The sequence below is a fragment of the Rhinichthys klamathensis genome, unplaced genomic scaffold (assembly GCF_029890125.1).
Source record: "Rhinichthys klamathensis goyatoka isolate OS25496 unplaced genomic scaffold, OSU_Roscu_1.1 h1tg000270l_1, whole genome shotgun sequence".
NCBI classification, from domain to species: domain Eukaryota; kingdom Metazoa; phylum Chordata; class Actinopteri; order Cypriniformes; family Leuciscidae; genus Rhinichthys; species Rhinichthys klamathensis.
The window spans coordinates 2,378,113-2,400,412 of record NW_026606790.1 but is presented as its reverse complement, the minus strand read 5'-3'; the positions used below and the strand labels follow the sequence as shown (position 1 = coordinate 2,400,412).

The following is a 22,300-nucleotide window of genomic DNA, read 5'->3' as shown; positions in this document are numbered from 1 at the left end:
TTGATGGTATTAGGTATGTTCATAATGTGCATTTTAATGCAATGTTTTAAATGTTCATAGTCACTGAAAACTTCAAATAAAATATTGGCATATGAAAGCAAACAACTTATTTGACTTGTTCTACCTGTAGAAGTAGGATGCCATCAGTTGTGATACGATGTTTATCTTGAACTGTCATGCCAGCACCTGTTGGTAAATGTATGCATTTTGCATGTTTGAATGCCTGAAGTAATGCACTGTTTTAATTATTTTAAATATGACATGTATAATGTACTAGCATTATCAAGCAAATTTAGGTAAGTCTGTGTATTAACTTCTGATAGGATAATGTTACACAAATTACTTGTTTTTATTTAGGAAATTATTTGAGGGTGGTTTATTTTTATTAATTTATTGAATAACTAGTAGGAGTACATAAACAAAATAACCATGAATAAACCGTTTTTACAAAAATGTAGTTTGAGAGGGGCTTTTATTTTACAATTGTTCGACATTTCAATGACGGCTTCCTGTGCGCGCTGTGATCATGTCAGTGGCTTGGCTCTCGCCTGCCTCACATTTTAGACACTAGGCAAGCAGAGAGAAGTTTAATACTTCGCCTACAGTCGCTAATTAAAATGTTTACAATGTAAACGAGACATTGAGACAAGCATTTGGGATTGTAAAATTTGAAAAGCAGCGGATTAGGTTAAAAGAGACATCGAGCGTGAACGCGCGAAACCAGATGTGTGTTTCTGAAATGAACTAATGTTAACGTTTGACTCAACTGATGGAGTCGCCGAAAGAAACCAGTCAACCTGCAAATAAGAGTTCAACGACTGAGGGAGATCAGGAGGAGCAATGCTGCCCTAATGTGAGTATTTAAACTCTGACAGTCTCGGTTTAACGTTAGTAAAATTAATGACAGTAATATGTTTCTCCCACCTAGATTATTAATGTGAAACACTGAAGAGAGTATGCTTATTTTAGGTGTTCTTTTTTTAAACTCATATTTAGTAGAAATATGCAATTCATTTATTGCTATGTTGCATTCCTTTGACTTACATTTAGGCTTCCTGTGAAAAAAATGGGGATCAGGATCCCCCATCCCCAAAACAGGGAGATTTCAGTGATCCAGTATATAAAGAGATCGCAATGGCAAACGGCGCCATCAACCGAATGAACAGAGATGAGATGCGTGCGAAATGTGTCGAGCTGAAGCTTGACTCACGGTATTGAGAACTTTTAGTTTTTTTTTTATGGTTATTTAACCTGCCGTTTACTTCAAATTCACTGGTACTATTAATTTCTTTATGGTCTTTTCAGTGGTGTTAAGGATGTCCTGAGGAAGCGCCTCAAAAGTTACTACAAAAGGCAAAAACTGATGCATTCAACTGCTGCAGATGGAAACGGCCATGCATACTTTGACTACATCTGTGTGGTGGATTTTGAAGCAACATGTGAAGAGAATAACCCACCTGACTACCTCCATGAAATCATCGAGTTCCCCATTGTTTTGATCCACACGCGCACATTGGAGATTGTGAGTTGGTGAGGGAACAGTCTGGCATACGTGTGCTTCATTCTTGCCAGGCAAACATGATACCATACAATGAGTTTAGTGAATTGTTGTAGAATTGATTTACTAGTTAATGTTTGTAATCCCATTACTGTCATTGCAGGTAGACTCATTTCAGGAGTATGTGAAGCCAGTGGTGAACCCCAAGCTCTCCGAGTTTTGTGTGAAACTTACCGGAATATCACAGGCAAGATTAAGCAAGGATGCATTATATTTATCAAAAGTTACAGCTAAGATATTTATAAAAGATTTCTATTTCAACTGTCCAATTGTTTTCAACATTGATAATAATAAGAAAGGTTACTTGTACCAAATCAGCATATTAGAATGATTTTTGAAGGATCATGTGATACTAAAGACTGGAGTAATGATGCTGAAAAGGATTAAATTATATTTTAAAATGTATTAAAATAGAAATGGTATTTTAAAGCCACATGCCATGCCATCTATATGGTTCTGTCTTTAGTCTAATATAATGTTAAGCAATTGCTCAAATTTATATTTGATTTTCAACATTTTTTCCCTAGAAAATGGTGGATGAGGCGAAAACATTCGATCAAGTTCTAAAGCGAGCAGTTTCTTGGTTACAGGAAAAAGAACTTGGAACAAAATACAAATATACATTTTTGACAGATGGGTAAGGATGAAACTGAATGTTATTAAAGTCATGCTTAAAATGTCTATGTGCAGTGCAGGGGCTGTTCTAGGATTTCGCCCTCAGTGAGAATGTGTAGCAAAAGACCATTTCCTAAGTGGTGCCTCTTTGTAAACCACTATATTACCATTTTAGTCAGTCAACGGTAGCCTACCAGCACTTAAATTGGTACCAAGTCAATACAAAAATGTTATGAGAAATATAATGATACCAGTCTTTCTGCAGTCCAGTTCAAATCTGTACTACTACTAGTCTAGGCTACTGTTCGACTAACAGAAAATTGCCATCATATCATTATTATAATTAGGTATAACTGTTAACTAGCTAAAACATTAAGATTTTTTCTACTGGCCTGGTCAGACCAGTTGATCAGATACTTACTTGCCCAAACATTCGCTGGCCCTGCCTAAAAAATAAATAGTTATTGCTTTCATTGTTTTTGACCTAACCTTACAATACCAAGTTAAATATCAGTGAAATTTTACAATTCTTGATTCCAATTTACGAGCACAGCAAAAACGAATAGCCTTTTAGCCTAACCAATAAAAAGTTCAAACATTAAAGACAAGTAAACGGTCAATAATAAAATAAGAAAAAAAAAAAAAAAATACTAATGACAAGCAATAGCACAAATAAATACAAGAGAACAGATACAAATGAAGTAAACAGCACTTTACAGTGCTTGTGAAAACTATTACTGTATGAAGTAAATATACACAAATACCGGTTAAAGCCACAGAAGTTACTGTATTTAGTTAAGAGCAGCAATTATTTTGTTGTTTAACATTATCAACATAGGAAACTACGAAAGGTTAAGTGATTATGAAGTCATAATGTAAGGATCTGTTATATTGACACACATCCAATATTTTCTTAATTGTTTACCTTCACTAAGACATAACCAACTGTGTTTACGTGGGGGTACTTGTCAAGATGGGAATTTTGACAATTTTGTGTATTTGCTCAAGAAGTGCTGTCTGAGAGGCGGCTTATTGTATGCAAGCTTCAGGTGTGAAATGTCTATCACATTGAGTTCTCTTTCGTGGCGTCTTGCGCTTGAATGGCTTAAAATCACTTGAATGTTGAAACTGAGAAGACTTAAAAAACACGTGAAAAAGATCAACTTTCTTGAGTAAGCAGCACTGGCCCGATTGTTCAGATAGGTGACTTTCGGGAGGCTGAGAAGACAGACAGGTGGTCTGAAGCCCCCCTAAAAAGGTTCTAGAACTGCCCCTGTTGCAGAGCAAAATATATCGTACAGCTCACTGTCTTTTCTGTGTAGGTCATGGGACATGGGAAAATTTCTCCGTACCCAATGCAAACTGAGTCAAATCAGATTCCCACAGTTTGCTAGAAAATGGATCAATATCAGAAAGTCTTATGGAAACTTTTATAAGGTTTGTTTTCATGTTCATTTTCCTCATGATTCCTTACACAGCCATAGAAGGATATCTAAATTGTAAATAAGTTGGCTTTGGAGAATTACATTTGAAGGTTTTCATGCATCTCATCCTGTCTCTCTCAGGTTGCTCGTACTCAGACGAAACTAATCTGCATGCTGGAGAATCTTGGTATGCAGTATGACGGACGTCCTCACTCTGGTCTAGATGACTCCCGCAACATTGCCAGAATTGCCATCCACATGCTGAAGGATGGCTGTCAGCTGCGGGTGAACGAGTGCATGCATTCAGGAGAACTACGGAGCGTGCCCATCTCTGCCCCTATTGAAGGAGCCCTAGCACCTCAAATGCCCAAGAAAAGAGACTAAAAAGACTCTTTCCCAAAACTAACATTGCTTAATGTGGACAAAATATGAAAACCTGTCATTACGTAATCGGGACAAACTAATCTAGGTTTACTTAAATTGTTCCAGTAATGTGTGTGATTTCTTTGCTGCAAAAGCTTACATCATAGCAGATCAGTGGGGTGAGGCTGTGCTTCACCTTTACAGCTAATTGGGTTTATGTACTGTATTTTGAAACTTGCTTGAGCAACTGAAACAGAAGCTGAGGGCAAAAAGCTTGAAAAAGTCTGATGGGTGATCAATAATTGTGCATTGCTTTTATTAATCTTTGTCGCACATCCGTTGAAAAACTGAAAAGCTCAATTTGTATTCTATTGCCAATAAACTTTTTTTATGACGACACTGTACAATATTATTATGATAAGAGATCATACAATATTCTGTTTTATCCTGTTTTAATTAGTGCATGAATTTGTATGTAATTTCTCTCACTTTGATGGGAGATAAACGTTAATATTTCTGATAATTTGATTAGATACACATTGTAATTTATCAAAATGAATGCATCTGCGCACCATGTCCAGTAGATGGCGTCAAACAACATGTCTCTGTAATCGTAAACAACACAGCCCACCATCATTAATGTCAACAAGGTCCAGTCCGGCTTATTTGCATGATTATGGTTTGAGTTTCTCCTAGTCTATTATAGTGTTTTGATTTTCTTCCCAGTGTGTTTGTACAGAAATTAAAGTTCCATTCATATCTAGCGAACAGGATCCAGATACATCTCTTAATATGATATGTTTTAGAAGTAAGCTATTATTTACACGGTCTTATGAACATCATTGGATTTTCTGATAGTTAAACCGAAACGAAATGACCTTCTTTACTGCTACTCCTTGTTATCAAAACCGCTGTTAAAACGCGACGCGTCCTTCGTCACCACCAGACCAATCAAAACCTTTGTTTACGCGAGCATCGCGTCGCGTCGCAGGCGGCGTAGAGAAGGTGGGGCTCTGACGCAGTGCTGGTCCTGTGAGCATTCACTGCTGCCTGCATGCGCAGAGAATAGGCGGAGACACAAGGAAAGACCACAGCAACCACCACTGCCCTTCTTTCATCCTAACTCACTGGATATGTCTTAGGTTTTTTCTCATGTGGTATCAAAGGACGCGCTGGCGGAAGCGCCAGCCACATGATCTAGGCTGAATATTTGTGACATTTAATGCGCGCGTGTTGGTTTTACCCTGTGATCGAGGATGCGTGAAAGAACGCAGCCCAGCCCTGTTTTCTTGAATGCGATTGAACGGAACCACACAATTTTGGATGAAGATGAAATCGGCACGGTCTAAATGTTGGTTTCATCTGGATTGTTGTGCGGACAACCCGAATCGATGAAGCAAGTGAAAGCGGCACCATGCTGCCTAGGTGATTGATCACAGTGCCCAATGAAAACAAGGAGGAGCACAGCTTCGATACGATGGCTGAGGAGAATAACCTGAAGACTGCTAGATTATGGAGGGATGCTGCTTTGCGCTCCAGGAAGCTGAGGAGCAATCTGCGACAGCTGACTCTCAGCACCAAAAACAGCCAGACAATTACACTACCCGAGGATATAAAGGAGATTGAGGTCCTCAATCTGGGCAACAACTCACTTCAAGAGCTTCCAGATGGACTAGGTTCAACCCTCACCAGGCTCCGCATCCTTGTTCTTCGCAGGAACAACTTTGCCACTGTTCCCTCTGCAGTATTTCAACTTAGTCAGCTAGTTGAGTTAGATATCAGTCACAACTGCTTGAACCACTTTTCAGAAGATATTGATCTTCTCAAGGGGCTTAAAAAGTTGTGCATCAGTCATAACAAAATCCAATACTTGCCATCTCAGATTGGGACATTGCAAAGTCTGGAGGAGCTTGACATCAGCTTCAATGAGCTGCATGATTTCCCCAGGTCCTTTTCACAGCTCAGGAAGCTCCGAACACTTGATGTGGATCATAACAAGCTGGAGCATTTCCCCTCTGAAATCCTTGCCCTCTGTGATCTGGAGGAGCTTGACTGCTCTGGGAACAAACTAGAGGGTCTTCCGGGTAACATCATGATGCTCCAATCCATTAAAATTTTGTGGCTCAGCAGCACCCACCTCTTATTCTTGCCTGAAACATTTTGTGAGCTGCAGAACTTGGAGAGCCTGATGCTCGATAATAATTTCCTCACAAATCTGCCACAATCATTTGGGAAACTGCAGAAGCTGAAAATGCTCAATCTCTCCTCAAATTTATTTGAAGATTTTCCTCAGGTTATTATCAAACTCACCAGTTTGGAGGAGTTGTATTTAAGCCGGAATAAACTGTCGTTCCTCCCTGAGGAGGTAGGACAGCTGTGCAATCTTGCTAATTTGTGGTTGGACAATAATAGAATAACATTTCTCCCAGACTCTATTGTAGACCTTGGGAAATTGGAGGAGCTGGTTTTACAAGGTAACCAAATCGCCATACTCCCAGACAATTTTGGAAAACTTGCCAAAGTCAACATTTGGAAGGTGAAAGATAATCCTCTCATTCAGCCTCCATATGAAGTGTGCATGAAGGGGATCCCCTACATAGCTGCCTATCAGAAGGAGCTCGCACACTCACAATCTGCTGTAAAACCCAGACTTAAACTGGTCTTGATGGGCCAGAGAAATGCAGGGAAAACCACACTCAGGCAGTGCATCGTCAACAAACCATCAGATGCCAAGATGGCGATTGGATGTAGGGGTATTGATGTGACGAACTGGGTAGCGGATGCAGAACGCAGTCTAACGTTCATTGTATATGATTTATCCGGTAAGCAGAACTATGATCTTATCAAACCCTTTTTCCTCTCTCCCGGAGCTCTTTACGTTTTGGTGGTGAATCTGAAATTATATACATCAAAGAGCTTCTACTCCCATGTAGGCAGTTTCCTCCACCTGCTCAGTGCCAAGGTGCCACATGCAGTTGTTTGCATTGTAGGGACCCACAGCGACTTGTGTGAAGAAGTCGAGATTGAAGAAAAGTGCCTGGATATTCACAGACAGATTTCGCTCCAGGAAAAAGCAGACACTGAATGCCTACATGTGTTTGCCCTGCAGGTGGATGAAGCCCTTGAGCTAGGTTACGCTGTTCGGACTTCTAGCCCCCATGTTCTCTTTTACGGGGTCACAGATAAAAACTTGAGGCGTAAAAAGTCCCAGTTGCAATATATGCTCAACAATCGGCTACAAATCCTTTCTCCGGTGATATGCGTTAGCTGCGTGGAGGTACAGAGAAACATCCAGCATTTGAAAGAGAAGCTCATGTCTGTAGCCGATCACAGGGAGATTTTCCCCAATCTTCACAGAGTCCTGCCAAAGTCATGGCAGATGCTTGAGGAACTGCATTTTAAGCCACAGGATTTATGGCTCTCCTGGTGGGATTCGGCCCGGTTGGGCCTTCAGGCCGGGCTGACTGAGGACCGTCTGCAAAGCGCACTCTCTTACCTACACGAGAGCGGCAAACTTTTGTACTTTGAAGACAGCATGACGTTAAAGGAATACGTCTTCCACAATCTACCCCGGTTTATCGCCATCTTGAATGTGTTTTTCCAGAGGGACCTCGCTGCAATGCTTGAGAAACTACAGGATGAAGGAGATGACGGAGACAACACCAGGTCTACGCAGATGCATGGTCATGTGGAGGGTTTTCTGTTGCACGGCCTGCTGCCATCAAACGTCATTCGCTTGCTGCTTAAACCTCTGGTACAGACACAGCAGGACTTGCACCTGATCATGGAACTGCTGGAAAAAATGGGCGTCTGCTACTGTGTCAACAAACCTCGCAGCAAGCCGCTTAATGGGGCCACCGTCTGGTATAAGTTTCCCAGTCAAGTCAGCAGCGAGGAGCCCCAACTTGAGGCCTCGGCCAGTGGGGGCTCATCGGTCCCTGGTCAGTTCTTCTCGGTCGAGCAGCTGCAGATTGAATACAGATTTCCTTTCCTCACCCCTCTTGGACTTTTTGCACGGTATAGTGTGCAAATCAACAGCCACGTGGTGCAACGGTCCGATGGAAAGGATCACATCTTTGCCTATCGGGGGAAAGTGCCTGTGACGGTGAGTTACCGGCCCTCTCGGAGCAGATTGCAGCCTGAGATCCTCTCCATCTCTAGCCATGCATCCTTGCCAAATATCTGGACAGCTTGGCAAGCCATCATCCCCCTAGTGGAAGAGTTAAACGTTCTTCTGCAGGAATGGCCTGGCCTTCACTACTCTGTGCATGTCCTGTGTTCCAAGTGCCTGAAGAGAGGGTCCCCCTATCCACATTCCTTTCCAGGTTAGTGTTTTGCTATGTTCTTCACAAATGTGTTTGATATCATGTGTTTGTGACCATCATTTGTTCTTGCCAACATATATTTCCATTTATTTTATGCTATTGAAGGGATAGTTCACCCAGCAATGAAAGTTCATCCATCATTTACTCACCCTGTCAAGCCTGTATGACTTTCTTTCTTCTGCAGAACACAAAATCTATTTTGAAGAATGTTTTAATTGTTTTTGCCCATACAATTGAAGTCAATAGGATCCAAAACAATTTTCGACCCCATTCACTTTTATTGTATGGTAAAAACATTTTTCATATTATCTTCTTTTGTGTGCCACAGAATAAAGAAATGCATACAGGTTTGAAAATACATGGGGGTGAGTAAATTTACAGAGTGTTTTTCTTTTTTTTCTTTTTTTTTTTAAACAAACTCTCGCTTTAATATCATTTTGAATATGATGTTTATGATGGAAAACAGGTTAACCAGATGCGTTCAATCATTTACGTTTACAGTTAATGACTTATATTGTTTTAGTTTACCACTAATATGCAGTCATAAATCTCTTAGGCATATATACCAGAGCAAATAAAGAGGGAAATTAATTCTTCAGTGATGAATAAGCATCTTTGCAGTGCTGTCACTATGGAGGCGTATGTCTGGGTTTATTGCCAAGTAAACACTGACACAATAAAGGGTGAATCAGCAGGCAGGAAATGAAGTCATTTTAGGATGGATCTAGGCTAAACAAAGAATGAGAATGGGGGGGGGGGGGGGGGGTTTGAAGCCACACCTAGAAACACAAATTAGCTTTGGCTGTCTGCCGTGCTGCTGCGAACACACTTGCACATCCACAGCAGTGGAGACTGGAGAGGGTAGCCATGGTAACATCAAATGCCTTTCTTCGTGGGATACAGACTAGGCGCAGCAGTCACTGGCATATATAGTAACCTAAATACTAGGTTCCAGTTGTTTAAAAAAAAATCATAAATAAGAATGCTTTTTAATTGATTTATGTTAATATAATACACATTTCTTTTCTTGGGAGTCTTGTATTCTGTAGGTTTGCACTCTCATAGACTAGACTAGGCTAGGTTCACCAAGGCCCTGTTGTCATCTGACAGACTTAATTTATAAAGACGTCCCACACCCCCTTAGTTTCTAAAAGAGTAAAATCTGGTGGTGAATTCTTTTACTGGCAAACTATGTAGTTATTCTTAGCTTTAAGGATCTCATTGGGTGATAGTTTATGTATGTTGTAATTTGTTGTGTTTATATCCAGTGTTGGAACAGGCACAATTTGAGTGTTATTTTAAAGATAAAGTGGTTGGTTTATGTAAGAGACATACCTTACTGAACACACCATGCCCATTTTTGCCAAATAACAGTCAAAGACAGCGTTTATTCAAGCTTCTGTAATGAGGCCCAGCTTCGTTATTGCATGCTAATTGTTTCACCCCATCCTGGAAAGGAAATATGTTTCACTATGACAAAGTACAATAGCCCAAAAGTATTTGGTCATTTGGTATTTTTTAGTCACTTGAAATGTCTGAATGTCATTGCATTAAATAAAATCTAAACAAACCTAACCAATTGGATTTTGTTTTTGTTTTTTCAAAGAAACAAGGCTAAACCTGTTCTCCAAACTAATTCCACATTTCTCAACCATTTTTGAAATGTTTAGTCTACCTTTGCTTTTACATCTTTAATTATGACTTTGTTTGATAATTGAAAACCTAACACATTTATGTGAATAAATGCCACTTGATTTTTTTGTTGTTATAAATAAATGTCTAAATACGTTTTGGGCACACTGTTTTTAAAATGATCAATGCACACAGACGGTAGTATGTTTTGGGTGTTTTCATTGATGCATACAATGCTTGTCATTTGTGCATTACACTGTGTGTATTCCCAAAGGACCAACGTTGTGATTTAAAACTTTTTTGCAATGCGATTCTTGTCCTTCTTGTCCCTAAAGTCTTTGTTCTGCACACTGTGCACAGTGATAATGTTTTACATACTATAAAATAAACCAGATGCTATGGTTCATTCATTTTACAGTTGCGTTTTAATGTTCAAATGAATTGCATTAGTATGTTTAAATAGCTGGGCAGGATGTCCTCTTTGACTTGGCAGCTCTGTTTCCTGAAGTCTCACAGTTTTTTCCCTGCTGTCACATGATGAGACAGGATCAGGTGGGGCAATTCCTGACTCACATTAGTTCTTAACAACAGCTCACAAGATGTATAGGCCCTGTGCCATGGCAAAGAGTAAAGACCTGTTTGGCCTGCTTAATGAGTGCATTAGCTTTTAAGTATCCATTATTATTCAAGGCTGGATTTGTTGAGTTCATTAATGATAATAGATATCGACTGCAAGCTGTATTTGTGGCGGGGTGCAGATCTGTTTCTTTGTTTTACCATAAACCGGTTTCCTGACCGAAGTAAAAACAGAACAAGTTTAGCAACAAGGTTTTTTGATCCTACCAAATTTAGGCATGATTTTTTTCTTGGCCCACTTGCATGTTGATTTAGTGTTGAAGCTCTCTGAAACACTAAACACAGTGTGATGGTCACAGAAAGTTCTCCTTTACTTAGAAGAGTACTGGGACCCCCAAAACGCTTGCTTTTAGATTAATATGGATGTCCAATAGCAGAACAGTGTTTTCAGATAATAAAGTCCTATTGTGTCTTTCATGCCTTTTAACACTATTTAGCATATTTAACTTTTATACAGCTTTTATTTCAGTATGCATTTGGAAACTTTAACAACCTTACATTCAATGCAAATCTGCATTCTGTTGGCACCTGAATTCAGTTCAAATTCAGGACTTTAACTGGAATTTAAAAGGATTTCTACCTCTGGAGTGTGAGAGCTTGTGTACACGTGTTATGTGAAACTGTTTAACATTTAAAACAACAGTCTTGAAAGAAAAGCTGGTGGACGTGTTTTGCAGGTGATGTGAACTTGTTGATTTGAACGTACACCTGTTCTCTTTCCTCCTTAGATCTTGACTCTGTATTTAGTGATGCAGTATAGTGATTAATATAACTACCTTATTGTGTAGCCGATAACCAATTGCCTATTACAGTTTTTCTCAATTGCTAAAACACTAAAACCCATTGGCTGAACAAAGTTCTCAGTTGCCTGAACTCATTTAGCTAATTGTGCATTCTGTTGTCAATACCTTAAACTATTTCACATGGCAAAACACAATTTGCAGATCTTACTTAGACTTTTCAGCAAAACGCTAAACACATTCTCATTCTCAAAACATATTCTGCACTGTAATGCACACGTCATCCATACTGGTAAACACAAGTGGCAATGATCAAATACAAATAGAGAACAAATGTCATTGATTGAACACAACCACTCAAAATTGATTTAACCTGTTTCAAATGATGCCCAAAGACAAGAAGAAGCACACTGATCACGTTTACTCCTTTGATTTTGGTCCCTTTTAGTATTGTATACTGTAGTACAGTGCATTGTAGGCTGTATACTGTACAATGAACACATTATATGGTCCCGAACATCGTTACTGTAACAGTACCATTTGTTACAGTACTGAATGCTCAATAGATTTTACTGGTTGCACTTGCAGGTTCATATCAACAAAGAACAAGAATTACAGTATCAAACAATAGAACTGACAAAGGAGAAGTTTGTGAGATGCAGGGCACTGTACTGTAAAAATAGGGGTACAAGGAGGAGGAAGAACAAATAAAATTGCAAAGAGCAAAGCAGAGTAGTAATTTCTGATCAATTTTGCGCTACTATGATGTTTTCATTCATCAAAAGACAATGACGGACAAATATGAAATTTGTTTTAAGATTAAAAATGTACTTCTCCCTGAAATTTTGATGGTACAGTAATGTGTCACGGGTAAGTCTACAAACAGAATAGCCGTCCGTAGATATCTTTCGAGAACTGTATGTTTTGAACAATGTGTTTTCTATTTTTTGGTGTATTGTTTACTGACTGCTTGATAGTGTATATCATTTTGATCACTTTGTCTATGATTTGAGAGCAGTGTTTGATTTTGAACACAAGTAAAACTGTTTTGAGGCGAAAGTTTCATTTTGCAAGAAGAGTCAGAGGTTTTGTAAATAGTGCTTGAAGATGAGGTTTTGTGTTTAATGTTTTCAGAAAAAGGAGCAAGGATTCAGAAATTGTGTTTTAGCAATTGAGAAAAACTGTAATTACAAGCAGTTCTTGAAAAAGTAGAATTTGTCCTCCACATCCTTTAAAGTGCAAAGAATGTATACAAAGAATGGCAGTAAATTACTTTTGACAGTTGGCTTGCATGGCCTGTTACATCCATTTGGCATCTTCAGACAGGGTTTGAAAATAAGGAAAATGCTGGCATAACCTGTTTGCTAATGAACCCGGATGGTCAAAATTGAGATGGCAGTTGGTACAGTACCTTGTCTGACCCATTTAGAAACTCAGTCAACTGATATTTAGTCTTTTGGCTCTTGGACTTGGGTGTTAGAAATAAGAGCCCTCTCGTTACCCTGAGCTAAATTCAGTCACATCAGAGCTGGCCGAAGCACCTGCACTGTCAGCGCACTGTACTTTTCGCCTGTATCGATTGCCATTAACGTACGTATTTGAGCATATGTTGTTGGTGGAGTGTGTCACTGGTGCCAGAAAGTGTCCATCCTGGCGGCGGTCAGGGCAGCAAGTCTTTTTAGCAGCTTTTCTTAGCATGCACTGTCCATCATCTTGCCAACTGACCTCAGCTTTTCGGTAACCTTAGTATTTTGAGATATTTTGGACGTCACCATTCATGGCTTTTGACAGACTGATGATGGTGTTTCTGCACAGTGTAGTTTAAATGACAGGGTTTTCAATATTGTTTGAACTATCGGTGGAATATTTCACTATCCCAGATTTGATGAATAAGAAGATCATGGATATTAAAATTCTGGTTAATACAATGATAACCGATAAATGGCTAATTCGATTTTTTTTTTACTGTTTATTTTATTAACTATTTTAATATTGCATTCTTAATACTATTTTGTCTAAATTATTACAAAAACAATAAAATCTGCTGTTTTAAGTGAATTTAGGCATCACAACATTTTACATTATAATAAACAGTCTGAATTTTTTTTAAATATTTATTTAATGAAATGGAAAAATACTTCTAGCATTTATTAATCTTAGTTCATGTTAATTTCAACATTTATTAATACATTATTTAAATCAAAAGTTGTATCTATTAATGATTTATTTAATGGCCCTGAGCTAACGTGAGCTAACAATTAACAGTTGTATTTTTATTAACTAAATTTAACAGAGTCATAAATACTGTAACAAATTTATGGCCTTGTTAGTTGCTGTTAGTTATTAATTAACGTTAAATAATGGACCTTATTGTGAAGTGTTACCGAACTTTTTAAGATATAACTTTTATAACTTTAGATATAAGCTTTTTATTGTAATTAAGAACTAAATTGAGATAAATCTGTTTTTAAGGTTTGCTAAAGATTGTTTAACAATATCATTAAATTATTTGTTTAAATCTAACCTTTTAGATATGACCTTACTGTAAAGTGTTACCTACTAACGTTTTAGATACGTTTATAACTTTAGATAATATTTTATTGTAATTAGGGACAACATTACATTTAATAAATCTATTTTTAAGATTGGCTAAATTATATTTTTTTAGTGTTTTAAAGATTAACCTTTAATGTTTTAGATATAACTTTAATCTTTTAAATAAAGTTAATTGATTAATCTTTTAAAACTTTAATGTTTCTTGTAAAAAGAATGACATTTTGAGGGCCTTTGTTCATTTGTTGGCCTTGGTAAGGAAACCTCAAGATGTATATAGTATACCAATATGGTTGATTTTTTTTTTCCTTCTTTACATTAGCTCTCTGCTTTCAGACATTTATGACATACCCTGTCAGTTGGGGGTCAGTTTGATTCCTCCGGTTATCCCCTTAATGGATTTAACAGGATTACCCCGTGAGTGAAAGGGAACCTTAAAGACTGGCAATTAAGTCAAGGCAGAGTTGGTTAAGTAATCATAGCCTGACGAACTGTAACAACTTATTGTCATACAGTCTTTGGTGATGTGGAATCCTCAGCGAGTTTATATGGCATCATATTGTCTTTTTTAAGGAACTGCCCTCAGGATGAGAGAGCTGTTCCTGGATGAATTAGAGATGGGATTTACCTCATCGGTGTAACAACAAACATGCATGAACCTGTACCAAGATAAAACATTATGGCTTTAGAACAAGAAGGAATAATGTATGTCATAAAAAAACTCAAGATAAGACGTAATTTATGAGATGGATGTGTAACGATCCAGACGTTGCCAATTGAATGTGTGTGGTGTGATCAGTCAGGGTCAACAGGAGTTTTGTATATTTATATTATACGTTTTTTTCCGATATGTAAAAACCTGCTTCCCTCTATTATTGCACTGGAAATTCTGCTTGTGTAAACATTCCACCGTCAGAATTCTGGGAAATTATGCTAATTTTGAGATTCGTAATGGCCAGCTACGGTGCTTTCTTTGTGTTTCCTTGATTTTTATCTGGTCTCATTAGATCATGACGACTTTGGCTGTATCACAAAGACAGTTTTATCTCTAATGATCACTGAAGTTTAGAGCATGTGTTGGACTGTCTGTGTAAAATTACATTTGAATCATTATTATACAACTTTTTATTGTTCTATTTATTCTTTGTATTTAGGACACCGCTAACAGGCAGGAAAGATGGCTATCTAAAAGTGGAACAGGAAACCTTGGGGTGGTTTTGCATTAATTGGCTCAAATGTCTGTCTCACGTGAGAGTGAAAGTGATATGTCTCTTATTGCAATATTGCTGTAATTTAGTTAAAAATCATGCGTTACGACAATTCCAGACTGCCGTTCTTGAAGAGTTTGTAAACTCTCACCCCCATCTGTATGATGTCATGTCTGTTTTGCATGTTTCAGCCTGAAACCTTGTATTGCCGAGCACCGGAATAATCTGATGCTGTCAATCCTGTTATGTCACTACGTTCCCTCGAGGTCTATCGTAAGCCTGCAGAATTATCCATGTGACCTGTGCAGGGCTGGATAGAAGGGTTTGTAATGCATGTGCCGTCTTTTTCAATGTTGTCATCACATGAGTCACGTCAGCAGATTTATCTACGTCAGACATCAGGGTTGTAGTATGAAATAGTATGAAAAATGTTACATGTAGTAGCATTTACAACAATTGATTTAGACAAAATAGTATAGAATTTTAAAAAGTAACCCTTTATTTTGATGGTCCACTAGAAATTCTTTTAACTATAAGTAACTTTGCAACTACATGTCACCTAGCTAGCAGTCATTAGAGTATTAATAGATATCTGCTAACTAGGGATGCACGATATATCGGCCACCATATCGGTATCAAATGATATATGTTCATTTTTATTGGTATCGGGCCGATAAGAAAATGTGGCTAATATATTAAAGCCGATAAATAATGGAGTATTTTCTTCAGCTGAGACACCTCAGATTCGCACAATGGTTTTGTATTGCTTGAAATATGATTGGAATCACTTTTAAAAAGGAATATACAGTGCAACATTTGCAGCGCAAGTCTGTCATATAAGCTACATAACATTATAATAAGAAGAACATTATAATTGTGTGCTTGGGACATGGTTTTTAAAGGTGAGACTTTTGTTTTTGTAATCAGGCTCCCAAAAAATGATATAAAAATGTGGATTTAATCGGCTATATGTTATCGGCTTTCAAATACAAAGAATTATCTGTTATTGGTATCGGCTAAAATGTTCCTATCATACTGACTATATTGTCAGTAACCGAACTAACTACACTACAGTATATATATAGAACTATATACTACTTTTTTCTACATTATTCGAGTGCCTTGGAGTACCTTTTTTGTTGTTGATGTGTAAATGTGCTATCAGCATTAGATAGCAGCTCTCACCTTGTCCTGTTTCCATCTCTGTTTCTGTGTTGTATCAGCTCTTTGCTAGTCAGATGTTTACATGTTTCTTTTAGCCTCAGCTTATTTTAGCCCAGATCGGATCTCTGCCTGTAGGCCTCATCAGATTCTGCTCTGCATCTGCTGAAATAGCATTGCAAACTGCATACTTCACCATAGAATATATCTTTTAAGTGTGTTTTAGTAAAAAAAAAGAGCATTTATTGTGACTCATGTCTTATTGATTTGTGCAATTGTGCGTAGCTGGAGAACATTGATTAGTTTTTCACATGGTATTAATGTAGCACGCTTCATTTGGTGATTGTATAACTGCTGTACTGCCAGCTGCAGCGTGTTGTAAGTGGACAGATCTGTCCATGCGGATGAAGTGCTCCAGCCTTGACCTTTGGCAGTAAAAGCAGCGTGAACTTCCTCCAAAGGGAGAGATGCTGCTATTCCTGGAAACCAGTGTTTGAGGCTGCTCTGTGGCCAAGAAAAGTCTTGTGCGACTTGAGAATTTCAGGTTAGGACAAACGTTACATTCTCATATACTAGACAGGGTACATACTGAGTGAATGTTTACGTCTGCTTTGGTGAAATAATTGATCCTGTGTTTATAAATATGTTTAATCATTTTGCATCACTGAATACTGGGTTAAATTTATGAACACATGAGCGCTGATTTGCTTCACACTTTCACTTGAGTGTGTTCTGCATACTTGATTACTCGTGTGCTGTGAAGTAAACCTAATACAAACAGAAGATTTGCCTTAAAAAACGAATAAATAACATGTACTTTTATTTGGCTCAGACCCTGTCTTTGAGAATGGTGTTGCTTTTTTCCATTCTGAGTCATTTTAATGGAGTCATGTGGGAAAGGGGGATGTTTTCAAATGTATTTGTCAGTAAATAAATTTAATAAATATGAAAGTAATATGCATTATTTTTTTAAAAAGCAGTAAGATTTTATTTCAGCAAAGATGCATGCAATTAATTAAAAGTGACTAAAGAAATCTATAATGTTAATTTAAATGCTGTCGCTTTGAAATATCCTTTTTTTATTATTATCAAAGATTCCTGAATAAAATGTATCCAAACGTTTCCACAAAAATGTTTTTAACGTTGAATTTAACAAGAAATGTTTCTTGTGCAGCAAATCAGCATATTAGAATGATTTCTGAAGGATCATGTGACACTAAAAAACACTGAAAATTCAGCTTTGCCATCACAGAAATAAATTACGTTTTAAAATATATAAAAATGGCAATCTCTTGAATGGTAGTGTAAAAAAAATTCAGATATGGTGTAAAGTAAATAAATATAAGTAACTGAAGAATTTTTTTTTTTATAAATAGACTAATTCAGAAAGTATTTTTTTTTTTTTTACATTTTAAATGAACGTTGAAGATAAAAAGATAAAATGAATGACAAACGAAAAAAAATGAATGTTTTTTGGCTGTGATTTGTTCATTTCAGTTCGTTCACAAAGAAGTGTCCTCCTCCCTGCTGCTGCTACTGTTGAATTTAGAGATCTCTGGTTCTCTCTCTGTGGGCTTCCTGCATCTCTGAAATCAATACAAATTCTATTGAGCATAATTGGCATAACGTGTCAGCCTAAGTTAGCGGATAATGATGGTGGCTTGGTGGATGGCCATGATACATGTCGGCAGTGATCACATTACAGACCAGATGTGAACATCTGTCACAAGCCGCTCATATGACAGATAAACCACAACAGCCTTTTTGCTGTTTATGTACTACATACAGATAGATCAATGCTATAAAGTGATGAAATTTGACTCATTTGAGGATAATGTTCTTCAGCTATCTTGAATGCTAGGTACTTCTATATGGCTTCTACGGTCACTGCTTTGAAAATTTACGTTATGGACAACTGTGTGCTGGATAAAACCATATATTCCACTTTATTTTTGAGTTGTCTGTGAAGTAAATAGTATGTTTTTTGTTGTTGTTGTTAATAATAAAATAAAATTGCAATAAATATTATCATATGGTATAGTCTATTTGGGATCCTTAATGGGACCAATGTTCTTTTACCATTATTTATATAATATTATAGTATTTATTAATAATTGGAATTTGACTTTATTTGTATATTTTAGTAGTTTAATATATTTGTCATTATGTCATTTCAGTAATTTTTACTTCCACTTAAACTTATTTCATGGCACGTAAACCAAACTGTGCTCATTTGAATTGTCACTCATGGTCTCGTCTTGTCTAAGTGGGCGGTGAGACTACAAGCTGTCAAGACTACAACACAACCTAGATGGATTGTGTGAAATAGAGTGGGGACAAATCTGGTTCTGTTTATTCATTTTCGTCTGGCTTGATTGAGATCTGCACAAATGAAGCCCTAATGTTTGATTACAATGTTGTTTGACATTGTGTTAGCTTTTGATGGACATCTCTGTGTGGGGTTCACAAATAGCAAACGGACAATAAAGAGAGGAATAAGAAACATCTGGAATGAAATGAAAAATACAGCAGATTTGTGTTTGAAGAAGAGAATAGATGAATTCAAGAAGACTCAAGAAAAGTTTACAAATTCCTTAGTACTCACCCGGTCGAATCTGTGAATAATCAGTTGTGTTATAATCAGATTTTTGTAATGTTACTGAGAAAGAGCGATATGGATTTGTCATGGTCAGTTCCCCTGTTGATTTCTGATGGTGCTGATTTTGAGTCTTTAAAAAAAAAAAAAAAAAAAAATTTAAGCATACAATGAAAAAGTGTACAATATGTACACCATAAGACAATAATCGAAAGAACACTAATGATCAAACAAATAAAAATTCACCGCTGCTTGAAAAGGAGTGGGATGAAGTCATTTTGATGCGTCTCCCATGTCAGTAATGGTTGGTATGCTTCAAGTCAACAATTTGGGTCCTTGGTTCCAGCAGATGTTATTTCCTGATTTTGAGGATGAATCTAATACAGTTTTAGAAATAATAAAATTTTAAAGAGTGTTTAAAAGGGATAATTAATGTTAAGGTCATTATTTGCTCACCCTCATATTGTTCATACCTGTATGATTTTCTTTTTTCCATGAAACACAGAATGACAAAGTCAGTGAGTTAAATCATTCAACAGTATCAGTATCAGGCCAATATCAGATTGGAGTGTGATCTGATCACGGTCCCGATCAGACCCGCATACGCAAAAGAACAATAACATACTGACGTCAGTGTTGTTTACATGTTTATTTATAAGCTAATGTGCCACGAAAGCACCTTTGTGCACAGACAATAAGGAGGATAAAAAGAGCTCATTTTTTCTGTTTTTTTCTTCTAGTTTTCCTTTATGTTTTGCTTGTATAGAGCTGTAACCATGATACTTAGACCTCGCTGTCCTTCCGCTGTCATATTAACCGAATGACCAAAGAACTACTGGTATGTAAAATCTTTGGAGGGACTTTCGTCAGCCCAGAATTGTGACGAGTGACGTAAAAGTCTCGCGAATTCTGATATGACTGTTCAGACTGAGGTGAGTGCAAGTCAGAAATGTATAGCCAAAGTGATCACCCTAGTTAATGATTGTGTCTAACTGGTTATGGCTGCTGTTTCATCTGTTGACTTTAATAAATCTCTGTCGTTCTTCTTAGAGATATGAAGAATAGAGATTCATGGTCATGAGCAGACCTTTGATTTCAGGGCTCTTCAGTGACGGATTTCAAGCATTGAGCATGTGTTTAAAAGGGATTCACTTCTAACCTCAGCCGTTTGGCTTTTTTAGCAGAGCATGGAAATCTCATCAGGACACACAGCACTGACTGAGACATCTGAATCCAGACAACTGTTAAGCTCTGGCCGCATGCCGATGAATGCATGACGCGTTTACGTCATTGTGTATTGTTGTATTCTATTACTGTAGTATAGTATAGATATTCATTAAATGACGAAGAGCATTATAACCATATATCCAAAACCCCTCAAATAACCACTGGTATCTTCACCGGACACAATTCATCCCAGAGTATTCAGCAAAAACTACTGCAGGACTTCATTTTTATCCATCAGGATTTGGCCATAAAAAGTAGGCTGTAATATAATTGTTTGATAATACTTGAATGTATTTACATTTTAATATAAATATTTATTTATAAATGCACATTTATTTATTTGTTTTTTATTGGGCAATTTAATAATTTTTCCCTGCCCACAAAAGGCATTGATTACATCAGCAGGAAAGTAGTTTCAGATAAAGTTTTGATGAAACTTCCTTTTGTGCTCTGATGATTTTGTTCATGTAATAAGTTATTTTAAATATGTTCCATGAGGTTCACTCATAATGTAAAAAAAAAACATATTATTATTTTTAAAACATATTATTACATAAGACAAACTATTATTTGCCCCCTTCATCCTAAAACTCTGTCTGAAATAATCCGTTTTTAATGGGCGGCTTGTCAGTAAACAGCCACTGACTAACGTCATTGCATAGTAAACAAATTCAACGCCACTCGCTATTGCACACGAATAAGTGTTTTGAAAGCATTCCACATAAAACCGTAATTTACAGACAAATAATTAGGATGCAGCTGCTGTCAGATCCACTACAGTTGGCTGCTTCATCTTTCAACAGAAGTTTCTCTGTGAACTCTCCATTAAACTGTACCTCATTTACAAAATAAAATGCTCCAAACAAACATAGAATCCTCCGCTGCATTCCAGGGCGCCATTTAAATAAACCATCCGCTTGTTTCTGACCCTGGGATCGTTCTAAAGTCTGTACAGAGATGCAAAAGAGCTGTGTAAACTGGACGAGTCAAAGCGAACGTTCATTCACTCTTCCATTTGTCCTGTTGACGACAGACTCAAGTGCTAAGGTATGTCAGAAAATGATCTTGCACCTGTATACTGTATCCAGTGTAGACAACGTTCGTGATAATAATGGGTTCTATTTGCTTTTAACATGATGCAACACTTAAATCCAGTTTAGGCAAATGTCAACTGTTAAGCGACTTGACGCCAGAGAGCTATTCGTCGATGTCTTGCTCCGGAGGCAGTCAAATGCAAATGTTTTTGCACAGGTCACCCAATGTCAAAATGAGCTTGAATTTTTGGAGCTTGGTTAAATAAATGCTTTGTTCATAACGAAGAGGGCATTTTAAAGGGATAGTTCACTTTGAAATTAATTTTTGGTATGTGTTAGCTTACCTCAAGGGCATTCAAGATGTAGGTATCTTTGTTTCCGCAGTAGTTTCAATTTTGATATTTTTAGGTCAAACCGTTCTTGTCTGTCAGTCATATAATGCAGGTCTATGGTCACCACCTCAAAGAGCATGCACAGAGAAGTCCAAATTAAACATGATTTAATGACTCGTAAATGTAAGTACACATTGATGGCCTAAGACACGAAGCGAGCAGTTTGTGTGAGAAAACGAACAGTATTTATATCGTTTTTACCTCTTGTAAACACAGCCACGTCCAAGTGATCTGAGGGCGTGTACGTCACTCATTGTTTACACAGAACAGAGATTGTAGGTAAGACGGCTAATTAAAATGGTACTAATTTGTGCTTATCCGGGATGTTTAAACTGTCGTAAAAGAAAACAATTAAAAAAAATAATAAAATAAAACAATTTTATGAGCGACGTACATGCGCGAGAGATCACTTCCGGCGCTTGCGCAGACCGAAGCGCCCGCGCCCTCAGATCACTTGGACGTGGCTGTGTTTACAAGAGGTAAAAACGATATAAATACTGTTCGTTTTCTCACACAAACTGCTCGTTTCGTGTCTTAGGCCATCAATGTGTACTTACATTTGCGAGTCATTAAATCATGTTTAATTTGGACTTCTCTGTGCATGCTCTTTGAGGAAGTTACCATAGACCCGCATTATATGACTGACAGACAAGAACGGTTTGACCTAAAAATATCAAAATTGAAACTACTGCGGAAACAAAGACACCTACATCTTGGATGCCCTTGAGGTAAGCTAAAACATACCAAAAATTAATTTCAAAGTGAACTATCCCTTTAAGCTATGAAACTTGCAGGATGTTGTAAAGGTTCAAAGACCTCTTATATGTCAAAAGATA

General features: G+C 37.4%; 2 protein-coding genes across 2 annotated transcripts in view; both read left to right on the top strand.

Annotated features, from left to right (window-relative positions):
* The first annotated feature begins 716 nt into the window (after positions 1-716).
* Positions 717-4,357, top strand: eri1 (exoribonuclease 1). Its single transcript, XM_056268302.1, has 7 exons — positions 717-853; positions 1,051-1,211; positions 1,306-1,522; positions 1,662-1,745; positions 2,086-2,195; positions 3,496-3,610; positions 3,739-4,357. The coding sequence occupies exons 1-7, from the start codon at positions 770-772 to the stop codon at positions 3,979-3,981; spliced, it is 1,014 nt and encodes a 337-aa protein (XP_056124277.1). The 5' UTR covers positions 717-769; the 3' UTR covers positions 3,982-4,357.
* Positions 4,358-5,002: 645 nt separating this feature from the next.
* Positions 5,003-22,300, top strand: part of mfhas1 (multifunctional ROCO family signaling regulator 1) — a 30,852-nt gene continuing 13,554 nt past the window's right edge. Inside the window, exon 1 of the mRNA XM_056268301.1 lies at positions 5,003-8,285. Coding sequence (XP_056124276.1) covers positions 5,438-8,285 — 2,848 coding nt within the window. The 5' untranslated portion in view covers positions 5,003-5,437. The remainder of the gene's footprint in view (positions 8,286-22,300) is intronic.